Here is a 12,419-nt window from a genome sequence, read left to right as displayed (position 1 = left end):
AGCCCCATCACTGCAGAGATCCGAGAGCGGGTTTGAGAAGTATGGTAGGTCGGGATGACAGGGGCCTGAATCCTGCAGAATCCAAGGACAGACTCAAGCAGCTTTCCTTTCCACCAGCTGTCATGGCAGTCCTCAGCTTCAGGGCTCCTCTGAAGGACAGGCCCTTCGACAGCACAGCAGTCCCCTTCCCAGTACTGCACAAGGGCATTAGCCCTGGAGAGGAGCTTACCTCCCTGGGGCAATTCTCCCTCCGCAGGATACAGGCCACTCCCATGGGATTTCATTTGACTTGACCCCATGGAGGAAAGAGTCCTTCACACAGCGACTCCTGAAATGTACATGCCCCCTCCCCTCCCAATGACAAGTGAACAGGGTCACTAGTCAGAGGGAAACTGCCAGAAACAGGAGAATTCATGGTAAATGGCCAGGACCTGCTGTGGAGAAGAGGTGATGCCAGGAATGTCACCACAGCCATGGCCAAAGCCACTTTAGGGGTTCATCTTTTTGTTAGCCAGAGCTTAAATTTTTCTGTATGACAAACATGCTGAGAGAGCGAGAGCAGGGCAATGGAGAGATGGAGGAGAGGGAATGAGAGAGAGAGACAGGCTGCATCTACCCTGGGAAATTTAGGAAAATCTTCCATGGAGGGAGTGTGACGGTGCACCCCATACGGCTTCATGGAAATATGCTTATTAATGTATATATATGTCATAACTGGAATATGTTTTATGCTACATATGCCATGTAACATATCTCTGTAAAGGTTATGATCTACTGAATCTATCATCCTATTTGTATGCATATGTCATTGTTGTATTTGAAGTTATGAATATTGGCTGTGTACTTGCTTGATTCCTAAGTAGCCTTAGTTAACCATTTGGTCAGCTTCTTGAGAAAGGAATGCGCAAATTAAGTGCCCAATCAAGAAACACTTAAAGGACAATGAATCTTGGGTGTCACAAGTACTCCTGTTCTTTTTGCGGATACAGACTAACACAGCTGCTACTCTGAAACTTGGAAAGCTCCAATCCACATAAGAAGTTTACCTGAGGACGTTCAGGGTAGCATGTAAACAATGGCTGCTGTCTGTAAAAACTGAGTCATACATGGACATGTGACTTGCCCATGTGACTCCAAAACTCCATCTTGGAGCTGGATTTTGCATAGGAGAGAGGAGGGGGTCTCCACCCACAAGAGAAAGTCTACTTTAACCCCTGGGAGACCCCTCCATTTTGTCTTCAGCTGGCTAAAGAGAGAGCCTCTCCACCCACAAGGATACCTGAAAGAAACTGAAACAAAGGACAGTAACTACAGGGAGTGTGAGTGATTGCTGGACCCAGACTAGAAGGAGACTAGTCTGTAAAAGGAAGCTTACTGGAATTCCTCTAAAGGTGAGGTTTTTATCTGTACTCAGTTTTCTTATTGTATTAGACTCAGACTTGCGTGTTTTATTTTATTTTACTTGGTAATTCACTTTGTTCTGTCTATTACTACTTGGAACCACTTAAATCCTACTTTCTGTATTTAATAAAATCACTTTTTACTTATTAATTAACCCAGAGTATGTATTAATACCTGGAGGCGGGGGGGGGGGGGGGGGCAAACAGCTGTGCATATCTCTCTATCAGTGTTATAGAGGGCGAACAATTTATGAGTTTACCCTGTATAAGCTTTATACAGGGTAAAACGGATTTATTTGGAGTTTAAACCCCATTGGGAGTTGGTTATCTGAGTGTTGAAGACAGGAACATTTCTTAAGTTGCTTTCAGTTAAGTCTTCAGCTTCGGGGCACGTGGTTCAGACCCTGGGTCTGTGTTGGAGCAGACTGGTGTGTCTGGCTCAACAAGACAGGATGCTGGAGTCCCAAGCTGGCAGGGAAAGCAGGGGCAGAAGTAGTCTTGGCACATTAGTTGGCAGCCCCCAGGGGGTTTCTGTGACCCAACCCGTCACAGGGAGTACTGACATAGACATTACTCAGGAATTGCTACCACTGTGTGGTCTAACCCTGTTGGGAATGGATCTAGAAAACACAATGACAAAAGCACCATTGTGCTGTCTACTCTAGCACTCCCACTGCTGACACCAACAACAGCTCCCCTGGTGCTAGAGCAATGGGGGGGGGGGGGAGATTTCCCAAGCATTGACACTCACTATAAGAAAAATGCCGCTTCCCAGGAAAATAAAGAGCAGCTCCTGGCTCCTGGCTCCACCATTGATTCATATTAAACAGGAAACTTCAGACTGGTGACCTAATCTAATTTTAAACCTAGGCTCCCTGTAGTAGAGAGAGCTCCTCTTTGCACAGGATGGAGCAAATTTCCCTCCGACATCCCACTGAGACTCACCACATCTTTGTTATCGACATCCGGCGGGCTGGTCTCCGACGGTGATTTCTCCTTCTCACTCTGCTCCCCGTAGAACAGTGACGTCAAGCTTCCGGGCAGAGGGAGGAGGAGAGAGAGGGCAATAAAGGGGGCACAGGATGGAGAGAAGGGGAGAGAAAGAAGAGAGGGAATGAGAGAGAAGCACAAGAAAGGGAGCAAGAAGGACAGGGAAAAAACCCAAGATTCTGATCAGACCCACTTCCAAGTGACATTTCCCCTCATAGCAAGCAACCCTTTTCTGAGAAATCAGCCAACCCAGGACAGCACTTGTACATTTCTAGCCCAGCAGCTGGGAGGGATTTTTCAGCTCAATAGCTGCATGGAGTCAGCTCTCATCAGACAGTTTGTTAAGATGGTGAATCAGCAGGTGGCAAAAGGATTCTATACATGCAGCAACTGCACACCAAGAACCTGCCACCCCCAACAGTTCCCCCAGGAAATAACTGCACCGCCCCTGTGAATGGCACAGATTCAGTTTCACGGGAACAGTGGTTACACACACACAGCCATTGTCTAAGACATATTGAACTGTATTGATGCACACTGCATACAGGAGAAATGAGACACCAAGTCAGTCAATAATGATAATATTGTAACGAATTGGTGTATGTGTATCTGTCTATGCATGCAGTCACTGCCCTCTGCACAGCAGAATCAGACCTATTTCACTGTGGGTCATAATCCTCTAGTGCTAGCAGCTAATGGAGTGTCACCATTAGCTGTGGGGGGAGGGATAGCTCAGTGGTTTGAGCATTGGCCTGCTAAACCCAGTGTTGTGAGTTCAGTCCTTGAGGGGGCCACTTAGGGATCTGGGGCAAAATCAGTACTTGGTCCTGCTAGTGAAGGCAGGGGGCTGGACTTGATGACCTTTCAAGGTCCCTTCCAGTTCTAGGAGATAGGATATCTCCATTAATTTACTTTTACTAGCTGAAGTGCTAGGGCTCTATGCTTTTGGAGTGGGAGCATCCCAGTTCTCTCCTTGCTCATGCTGTTAAGTTCTGAATGGCCATGGATTTATTATGATATAATAACACTCTGTCCTCTAGCTCCATTTGTTCAAGGTTCTCTTTATGGTTCACAAACACTGCTCACACTTCACAAAACCCATGTGAGGTCACTACCTTCAGGACAAGTTAAAGGAAGCTCCTCAGAACCAGGGGCAGTGTGGGGAAGATATTAACTATTCAACACTTCTCCCTGTATTGGCTCCTTTCCAGGAAAATCCCCTTTGGTTTACACTTGTGACTCCCTGGAAGTAATGAAGAGAGAATATCCCACCAGATCAAAGTAAAAACAAGATCCCACTAGCGCATTAGGCTCCAATTTCTGGTTGTTTCCCCGCTTCTTTTCTGTTATCGCAGATACTTTGTTCCAGCGAGGTCATAATTGCATGTTTGTGACATCATTATGGCAGTGACTGCAACATCACTGATTCACCACCTTGACATCACTTGCACTATTCTGGTAGAAGAGGAAGAACTTGGGGAGCGACAAACTCTTAAAGGGACAGTGTCAAATCATTTGTGCTGGAATTTAGATTGTGTGAGAAAAATGTTTTTCAAAACTTAATAATAAAATTACAATAATACAGTAATACCTAGCTCTTAGTGCTTTTCATCAGTATATTTCAAAGCATTTTACAAATGAGGTAAATGTCGGTATCCTTATTAACAGCAAGGTTTCCATTAACTGAATGGAAACACATTTTTGTTTAGCTTTAAAGCCTTCCTGGCAGTTTGGGAAGCCACAAACCCAGCAGCCTTGGGCTAGTGCCTGGCGACTTGCAAGGGAAAGTGTCAAGAATGAGGAAGTGAAAGTGACCAGGCTAAAGTCACTGCCCAGGAGGAGTGAAATTCAGGGAGTAAAGCAAATAGGGGATCACTGGGGAAAAGTGACTTGGATTTTTACAGTTCTGTCAGTTTTAAACATGCCACGTGACATTCTAGTACCATATTTTTAATGATGTCTGCTGTTTTAAATCTTGACTGTCCCTTTAATCTCGCCAACAAGTGAAAACATCACTGACACATTTCCAGATTTAGAACCAAAGCCAGCGCTTGAGAAAAATCAAAGAAAACCAAGGCTCAGAAGAGGATTCTGGAAAGAATTCCCTAGAGCCAGCCCCATACCTCTCAGAGACACCCTTCCCTACCCCCTCCAGAAATAACAGCCATGGGAAAGAAAGAGGAACTGCTGCAGGGGTGGGGAACAGGATTGCTGTGAGGTGCTGAGGATCATGGCACCTGTCGGGAGGATGCCTGATATTTTGGTCTGGTTTCATGCTGCCAATCAATGCAGGTTTGGACTTGTAAATGGGGAACAACATCTCTCAGAATCCCAACATTCTTTTAATCAATAACAAATATAGGGTCTGATTTTTTTTTTTTATTGTGTTGATCACATTGTTCTCCTGAGTCCTGTCCTAAGGCCCAGCTGGGTTCTAAACCCCTGGAAATCTGCAGGCCAGGAGAATGCTGATGTCCTCCTCCACCCAACTGGACTAGAGCACCAGGAGAACCTCAGTGCTGTACCAGAAACATGTAGCACTCTCTCCCCTCCTGCTGCCAGACCACACTCTGTGCTGAGGCAGTCTCCTGCCCCTTTGGTGGGAGATCTGGCTCCAACCCCTGTGGGAAAGCAGCTGCTGTTTCTCTCTCTTTCCCAGGAAGGCATTTTTCTTGTTACCAAAACCACATTCACCAGATCACCATTATCATTACTCGTAGGAATTCCATGTGCTTGGAGGGATTCGGCTGGTTCAGAAGTGGGGGAGAGGAGACAATTAGAAGTATCAGTAACCATCCAGGAGACTATATCATTCCCTGCTTATCCTCCCAGTTTTATCACCCGCCGGCCTGCAGCCCATTGCGCCTGCATTCCCCACAAACGCTCATCCCCACTCAACTCCACCTCAGACTATGAATAAGATAATGACAACAAGATGCCAGATGCCATGAACCCCCCTAATCATCACCTACCACCCACACCTCCAGCTATATTTCTAAACAACCTTCACCCCCACATCCTTCCATCCTCTCATCCTGAGCAACCCATCTCCCAAACCCACACCTACAAACTCCCCATCTGGTCATATCATAGTACACAGATTTCATTCAGATACATGCTCTGCGCCCCTCTGACACTTGCGCCCTCTTTGCCAGAAGGCCAGAGCATTAAGCCACATGCCCGCATTTAGCTAGTTCCATAACCCTCAAGGACCCCTTTGCTGACGATAGATCCTTCTCCCATTTCCATCAGTAGCTGTTCTGCAACAGCGTTCAGCAGGCATCAGATCAGGTCCTTAGGTCCTTGACATCCCTGGGTAGGACCTTTTGCCAAGGGATGGTGCAACTGCTGAGAGGGAGCTGGAGGATGGGGTCCCCTCACCGTTAGTGGCTGGTGTGTTAGCTCAATAATTGCTGCACATGCTAACGGACTCGTGAGCGGGCGGTTATTTAACCTTTTGGTGCAATGTTCCCTATTTCTTCCTGGTTTTCCAAGAAAGAAAAAAGGAAGGAACATGTTTCTTAGCTTTGAACCTACAAGTGAAAGCTAACGCAGCCCTGGCACTGACTCTGATACACCCGCCAGTGTCACTCTAGAGAACCTGGCCCAGCCAGCACACACACAGCCCTGCCACTTTCTGCTACAGAACTGAACTTGCCTTCAATCTGCCTGCAGCATGGAGACAGGAGAGAGCTCCAGAGCTTACCAGAAGCAGCATTTCCCCCCTGAAATGTGTCCACATTATAAAACCCAGCAGCACAACGGCCACTAACTGGCCTCCGTCTTGAAAGGCTCAGCGGAGAGGCTGACTGGGCCATGGACGCTGAACTGCCCTCCCATCCCTAGCCAGTGTTCCTCCAGGGCAGGGATGAGGGAGCCTGTGATAGAAGCTTGCCCTGCTGCCACCCATGCGGCGCCTCTCCGTGGGGATGAACTGAGATGCTCAGCCCCCACAGCTGCCAGTCTGGCACCGTCCAACAGCTCTGACATTGACTCTGCTAGGCTTGTTTTGGAATAAGGGCAGGGAATAGACACTGCACCTCCTCTCCCTGCTCTGTCACAAACACATGGGGGGGAGGGGGAGGCACTACCAGCCCCTAGGAAGGGAGCTCAGTCCTTACCTGTCATTATCCATCAGCAGGGCCAGGCGCCCATAGTCCCAAGCTGCTTTCCGAAGGCAGGAGAAGACCAGGAGGAGGAGCTGCAGCAGGAGAGAGAAAGCAAAGGGTTGATGTACCAGCCACCTGATTTCTAGAGGCCTCTCCATTCAGAGAGGCTGCCCTCCACAGGTGGGCCCAGTCATGACAGCAGAACCAGTCAAAGCTCCTCTCAAAACCAAATTGAGGTCCTGCTCCAGTGACTCCGCTGCAACTGGCTCCTGGTGACTGCACTCACACATCCCAGCGGAGACCCACATAGTCCAGAGTACTATACCCCCACACCCATCCACACAAGGTGAATATACCCACACACAGGCACACAACCGAGGTGACCATACACACATAGAAAGGCAGATACCCATATAGCCAGAGCAAGCCCCACCTCATCTCTCTCTCTCTCTCACACACACACACACACAGAACAAGAGCCACACATCCCTGAGGCCCACCTCTTTCCTTCCCCAGCTCACTTGAGGCACTGCCGAAAGACTGGGCAGACACTGGGAGCTGGGGACAGGGGGTAGAGCACCCTGGCATGCCCCCCTCCTCGCCTCGCTCACCAGCCAGAGGATGAAGTTGATGGCGAGCACGGTGGGCACGCCGCCAAATGGCAGCCCCTGCAGGACCGTGCTCCGGGAGCGGGCGCTGAAGCACTGCTCCTCTGTGCTGTTCGCCAGTGGGTCCAGGAAGCTGAGGACATCCAGGGAGATGGGGCTGGCACCCCCGGGCGCAGGCTCAGCCAAGTACATGCTGTCCATCTATGCCTCCACACAGACCCTGCAAAACACCTGGGCAGAGTCCATCGGGGCAGGATGGAGTTGGGGAGTGGGGGAGCGTTAGCGGGCAGGAGTTCACAGCTACTGCAGTCCTGGCCTTCCCCAGCAGGTGGAGCTGGCTGTGAGCACAGCTATTAGAGCCCCAGCCTCTCTCAGCATGCGGCACCACAGAGATGAGTGTAGGGCAGGTAGCTGTCAGAGTGAGCTCCTAGCTAGTGCAGTCCCAGCCTTGCCCAGCAGCTGGCGCTGTAGGGATCAGCACAGGAACACAGGATGGGAGAGCTCCCAGCTACACAATTCCCAACCTCTCTCAGCAGGCGGTGCTGTAGGAAATGGGGCAGGGTTCTGCTGGTGGGCTGCTCACAACTTCTCCAGTCTTAGCCACTAACAGCAGGAGGTGCCATGGGGAATGGAACAGGGGTCTGGCTGCAGGGAAGCTCCCATCTGCTCCAAGCCCTGTCGCAGGGCTACACTCCATAAGACTACACACGATTGTTGTCATTTGGCTTTTCAGATGCCGTCTCATTTTTACTCATACCTGACCAAGGTCCCTCGCTGCCTTCCCCACTCAGTCCTGGCGGCTGGAATCAGTCACTGCCATCACAGTGCGGCCAGTGTGCAGGAGCGAGGCACTGAACCGTTTGCCCGAGCTGCTATGAGTAAGAGAGACACTGATAGTAGGAGAGGGGCAGACAGGGCTCTGCTCACCTTGTTCCCACACCTCCTTAGTTTCACCTTTTGTGGCAACCCAATAAATTACACCTTTACCCCCCTCTACCAATACCCAAAATCTTTGACGCTACAGATACGAAAGTCCTGTTGGATCCTCCAGTTCATCTTCTTGCTGGCATAGGACTGTTCACTCCGGGATATTTCCTTGGCTTTACTACAGCCCAGGTGTCAATGTCCCAAGCAATGGGGCTCCCACCGCTTCCCCTGGGAGATGACGTGACAGCCTCACAGAACTCGCTGTTAGGAAATATTTATTGCTATTCACCTTCAATGACTTCAACCCTTGAGCAATCCCCTGCTCTCCTTGGGGCTTCCATCCTTCAAACACCTGTGAGCCGCTACCCACCACTAGGTCATTGCTTAGCCAAGCCAAACATACCAAGCTCTTGTAATCTTTCCTCATAAACCAGCCCCTCCATCTCTTTCATTGCTCTCCTCTGACATCCTTCCAACTTGCTGATATTTTTCTGTCCCTGAGGTGCCTGGGATTGATCTCATAGCAGCCATAGAGACAGAGTTCATTGCTTCCCTGCTCCTGGAGGCACTGTCGGAAACGGGGCAGAGGCACTGGCAGTAGGGTGACCAGATAGAAAGGGTGAAAAATCAGGACAGGGGGTGGGGGGTAATAGGTACCTATATAAGAAAAAGCCCCACATATTGGGACTATCCCTATAAAATTGGGACATCTGGTCACCCTAACTGGCAGTGGGGTTGCGCACAGCTACTCAAATCCTGGCCTTGCCCAGCACTTGTTTCCCTGCACTGCAAGCCCAGAATTATTTTTCCAAGTTTCTCACCTCAGGACTTGTCTTCACTAGGAAAGGCTGTGTTAAAACAAAACGACACATTGCCAACCACAACTAACAGGTCAGCATGGACCTAGCTGTGGTTGGCAACGTGTGAGCTGCCTTTGCTCTTCACAATAGTGTTTAAACACAGGAAGACTTCCTACTGCCAACAGGCCTCAACGGCCCTCCAGAAGTTGGGTCAGCTGGACTCCATCACATCAGACTTATCCAACAGTTGAGCTATTTTAGCATTGTTCTGACTCCATTAGTTTTCCCTGGTAACCAGAGGAGACCTCCTGGTCTGAGCCTCACAGCTAATCCCCAAAGCAGCTTTTTTGGAAAACAGGCACCATGTTAGCAGCTCCCTGCAGGCACTGGTTTTCTGCCTATTTCCTCTGACTCTGTCAATCTCGCTGTGATTTCACACTCTTTCCTTCTAAGCCCTCAGCTGATCCCAACTGCTCCTGGCCATTTACTGCATTTAATTAACCCAAGTTGCTCTATACCAGCGGCTCTCAACCTTTTCAGGCTACTGTTCCCCTTTCAGGAGTCTGATTTGTCTTGCGTACCCCAAGTTTCACCTCACTTAAAAACTACTTGCTTACAAAATCAGACATAAAAATACGAAAGTGTCACAGCGCACTATTACTGAAAAACTGCTGACTTTCTCATTTTTACCATATACTTATAAATAAATAAACTGGAATATAAAACACTGTACTTACATTTCACTGTATAGTATATAGAGCAGTATAAACAAGCCATTGTCTGTATGAAATTTTCGTTTGTACTGACTTTGCTAGGGCTTTTTATGTAGCCTGCTGTAAAACTAGACAAATATCTAAATGAGTTGATGTACCCCCTGGGAGACCTCTCAGTGCCCTCAGGGGAACACGTACCCCCAGTTGAGAACCACTGCTCTATAACTCCCTCCTCAGCCTCTGTCAAGGCTACATTCTGACTCCCCATAAAAATGGACTTTGGGGTAGGAATTTCCCTCTGGTTTTCTACAGTAAAGACTGATGCCAAAAAATCTACTTCTCTGCCACACACCCATTCTCTTTAACTGCCCCCTCCCCTGCATGGCTGGCCAAAGCATGTTTCAGTGCAGCCTCGCTGCTGCTAACATTCATGAAAGATGGGCTATTAATTACCTAGATAGTAATTATCTAGATTGAGACCCAATGCGGCCCCTCCAAAAGGAAGGGGGAGGTCCTTCCCCCACATGCTCTCCAGGCCAAATGGACAGTCCTGACTCTGGCTGAGCCAGGGCTGGTTTTGATGGGCTCCTGAGACAGCTGAGTCCAGCCCTCCTCAGCCGGAGGGATGGAGTTTGTAAGAATATAGGCCCACATTAGATTTGGATTTAGCACTTGCGATAGGCCCACAGCATGTGCGTATAAAGAATGAAATCAAGAGAAAGAAAAAAGTTGTTTGCGTTAAACTCATAGTGACCCCAATAATACCAATGCCATGTTATTTAAGGTTTGGGCTAAGCAACAGAAATAAAGAAAACACGGTTAACTTGGCACCAGGGGTAGTAAATCATTGGCTAGAAATGTTAGTTGGGGAAAAATATGGCAAAGTAAGATAAAGGGAAAAACCCTGAGGAGAGCAGAGTGCAGCCCTAAACTGCTTCACTGATTTGAGCTAAGGTCCAGCAACCAGCAATGACATCTCTTGTTTGTTATAATGTATAATGTTTGCTAGGGGTTCTTTGTCAGAGCTTTTCCTTATGCCTCAAGCCACACCATGATGGGAAGGTGTCTCCCAGGTCTGAACCTGTTGGATTTTGGCCAATGCTTATAAACTGTTTTGTTGCTAGGATAGGGAATACAGGTGTGTATATATATGCTTATAGTTGTATTTTGGTTGCAATGAACATCAAGTGGCCTTTGGACTAATAGGAATGCCTGTGTGGAAACTGAGTCATGGTGAACCTTAATAAACATATTAGGAAAATTCTCAGTGTGGCGCCTTTTGTTGGGGGGGGAGGGGAGGGAAGAAATCTAGGAGGTACAGCATCTCCGACAAAAGGTAGGTGAGAAAACCAAGGTAGGTAGCTTGTGTGAGTCACTTTTTGATCCTGTCCCAAGCTAGAGGATAGGAGAGTCTCTCAGTAATAACATCACATGTTTCTACAGCCTCTTTCATCCTGAAAGTTCCCAAACTGCTCTTGCCCGACAGAGATCACTCACTCTTCCCTGAAATGCATCCACTTCTGAGGTGTAACATTTAACAGCACACAGCAACAGCACACAGCAAGTTGTGGAAGAACCACCCTGTATGCCAGGGATCTCAAATGTTTTCATTGCAAGGGCCGTATCTTCATTGACAGACAACCATTCGCCATCACCCGGCCCCACCTCCAGTCCCACCAGGGATCAGCTAACAGCTCTGAGGCAGCTACAGAGATTGCCTTAGTAGGAAAGCTGCATTAGAAAAGTGTTACATGTATTATTCACCTTTAAGAGTGTGACTTAGCAGCTAGAAACAAGGAGCAGCAGCCAGCACCAGTTTGGGGACCACTGTTGTCTGCTGCTGGAACTGCTGTGTAAATTCAGCGAGGCAGAATAGAATTACCCAAACTGGGCTCTGGGATTAAAATTCCTAGTTTTACTAAGTGCCATGAAATCTTTAGTGGGCACGGACAGCCAAGGCCGCAGCTTCATTTTTCATATAAAAGATGGCACCTCCATTGGCACAGTGACATGCTTCACAGAGGGTCAGGAGTGACCTGGGTAGAAGAGGGCTCTCTCCAAAGCTCCCATCTCTGCAATACCCGGAGGGGGAACAGTCTGCATCATTATTATTAAACAGAGAAGTGCTATGGGGCTACCTTAGCTAAAGGCAAACTAGGCAGCTGCCTAGGGGCAGGAGAGGCTGGGCTAAAGCTGAGTGGCACTGTGACCCCATGAGCCAGGGGTGCAGTGATAAAGTGGGGGGCCAAGTGCCAGGTCACAGAACGACTCACTCACTTTCTCACTGCACCCCCCACTGACAAGTCTAACATGCCTCCCGCCCCCAGCTGAGAACCTCTGTCCTAGAGGGTAGGAGAGGGCAGCATGCTGAAGTTTTGCCTAGGGCAGCAGATCGGCTTGAGCGGCCTTTGGCAGTGCTACATAACTCAGCATACCAGGTAGTGCAGAATGGCCTTTCTGTGCATTGGAGGAGTGGCAACAGAGGGAACCAAGATTCCAGATTCAGCAACAGGTCAAATAATAAAAAATACTGGCTGGAGACAGAGGGGCCAGAGTCTCCCACCAGGAATCTGCTGCTCCAGAAATCAAGCACAGTGAAATCTGTATTTCTAGCCACCAGCTCTCCCTCACCACCTGTACGAAGGGTTAACAAAAATCTCAAGCCCTATGAGATTTGCAAGCTCCTCTGCATTAATGCACTCTGCAGCAGGTGGCCACGCACTTGACAAGTGTTCAGGCTCCCCCGTCCCATCCAGCTGTGCAAGTTACAATCAACCTTTTTTGGGTGGCTGAGGAGCAGAAGCTGCTTCAAGATCAAGGGGAACTTTTCTAAATGTGACAAATGTTAATTACAACTCTTTGAACTTGTTTC

At 48.6% G+C, this 12,419-nt stretch overlaps 1 protein-coding gene across 5 annotated transcripts in view; it reads right to left on the bottom strand.

The window, feature by feature from the left end:
- Positions 1–12,419, bottom strand: part of TMEM63C (transmembrane protein 63C) — a 69,443-nt gene that overhangs the window by 21,577 nt on the left and 35,447 nt on the right. For 2 of the 5 annotated variants that reach the window (XM_054027169.1, XM_054027171.1), the window contains exons 2-5: positions 7,111–7,976; positions 6,512–6,591; positions 5,105–5,137; positions 2,346–2,433 (exon numbers count right to left, since the gene is read on the bottom strand). In XM_054027169.1, the coding sequence (XP_053883144.1) occupies positions 2,346–2,433; positions 5,105–5,137; positions 6,512–6,591; positions 7,111–7,308 (399 nt within the window). In that variant the 5' untranslated portion in view covers positions 7,309–7,976. Of the gene's footprint in view, positions 1–2,345; positions 2,434–5,104; positions 5,138–6,511; positions 6,592–7,110; positions 7,980–12,419 lie in introns of all 5 variants that reach the window. The other 3 variants (XM_054027172.1, XM_054027170.1, XM_054027173.1) reach the window with 3 other exon arrangements.

This window comes from Malaclemys terrapin, chromosome 4, assembly GCF_027887155.1.
Source record: "Malaclemys terrapin pileata isolate rMalTer1 chromosome 4, rMalTer1.hap1, whole genome shotgun sequence".
NCBI lineage: Eukaryota > Metazoa > Chordata > Testudines > Emydidae > Malaclemys > Malaclemys terrapin.
The sequence above is the reverse complement of the archived record's forward strand: the minus strand, read 5'-3'. Positions and strand labels throughout refer to the sequence as shown.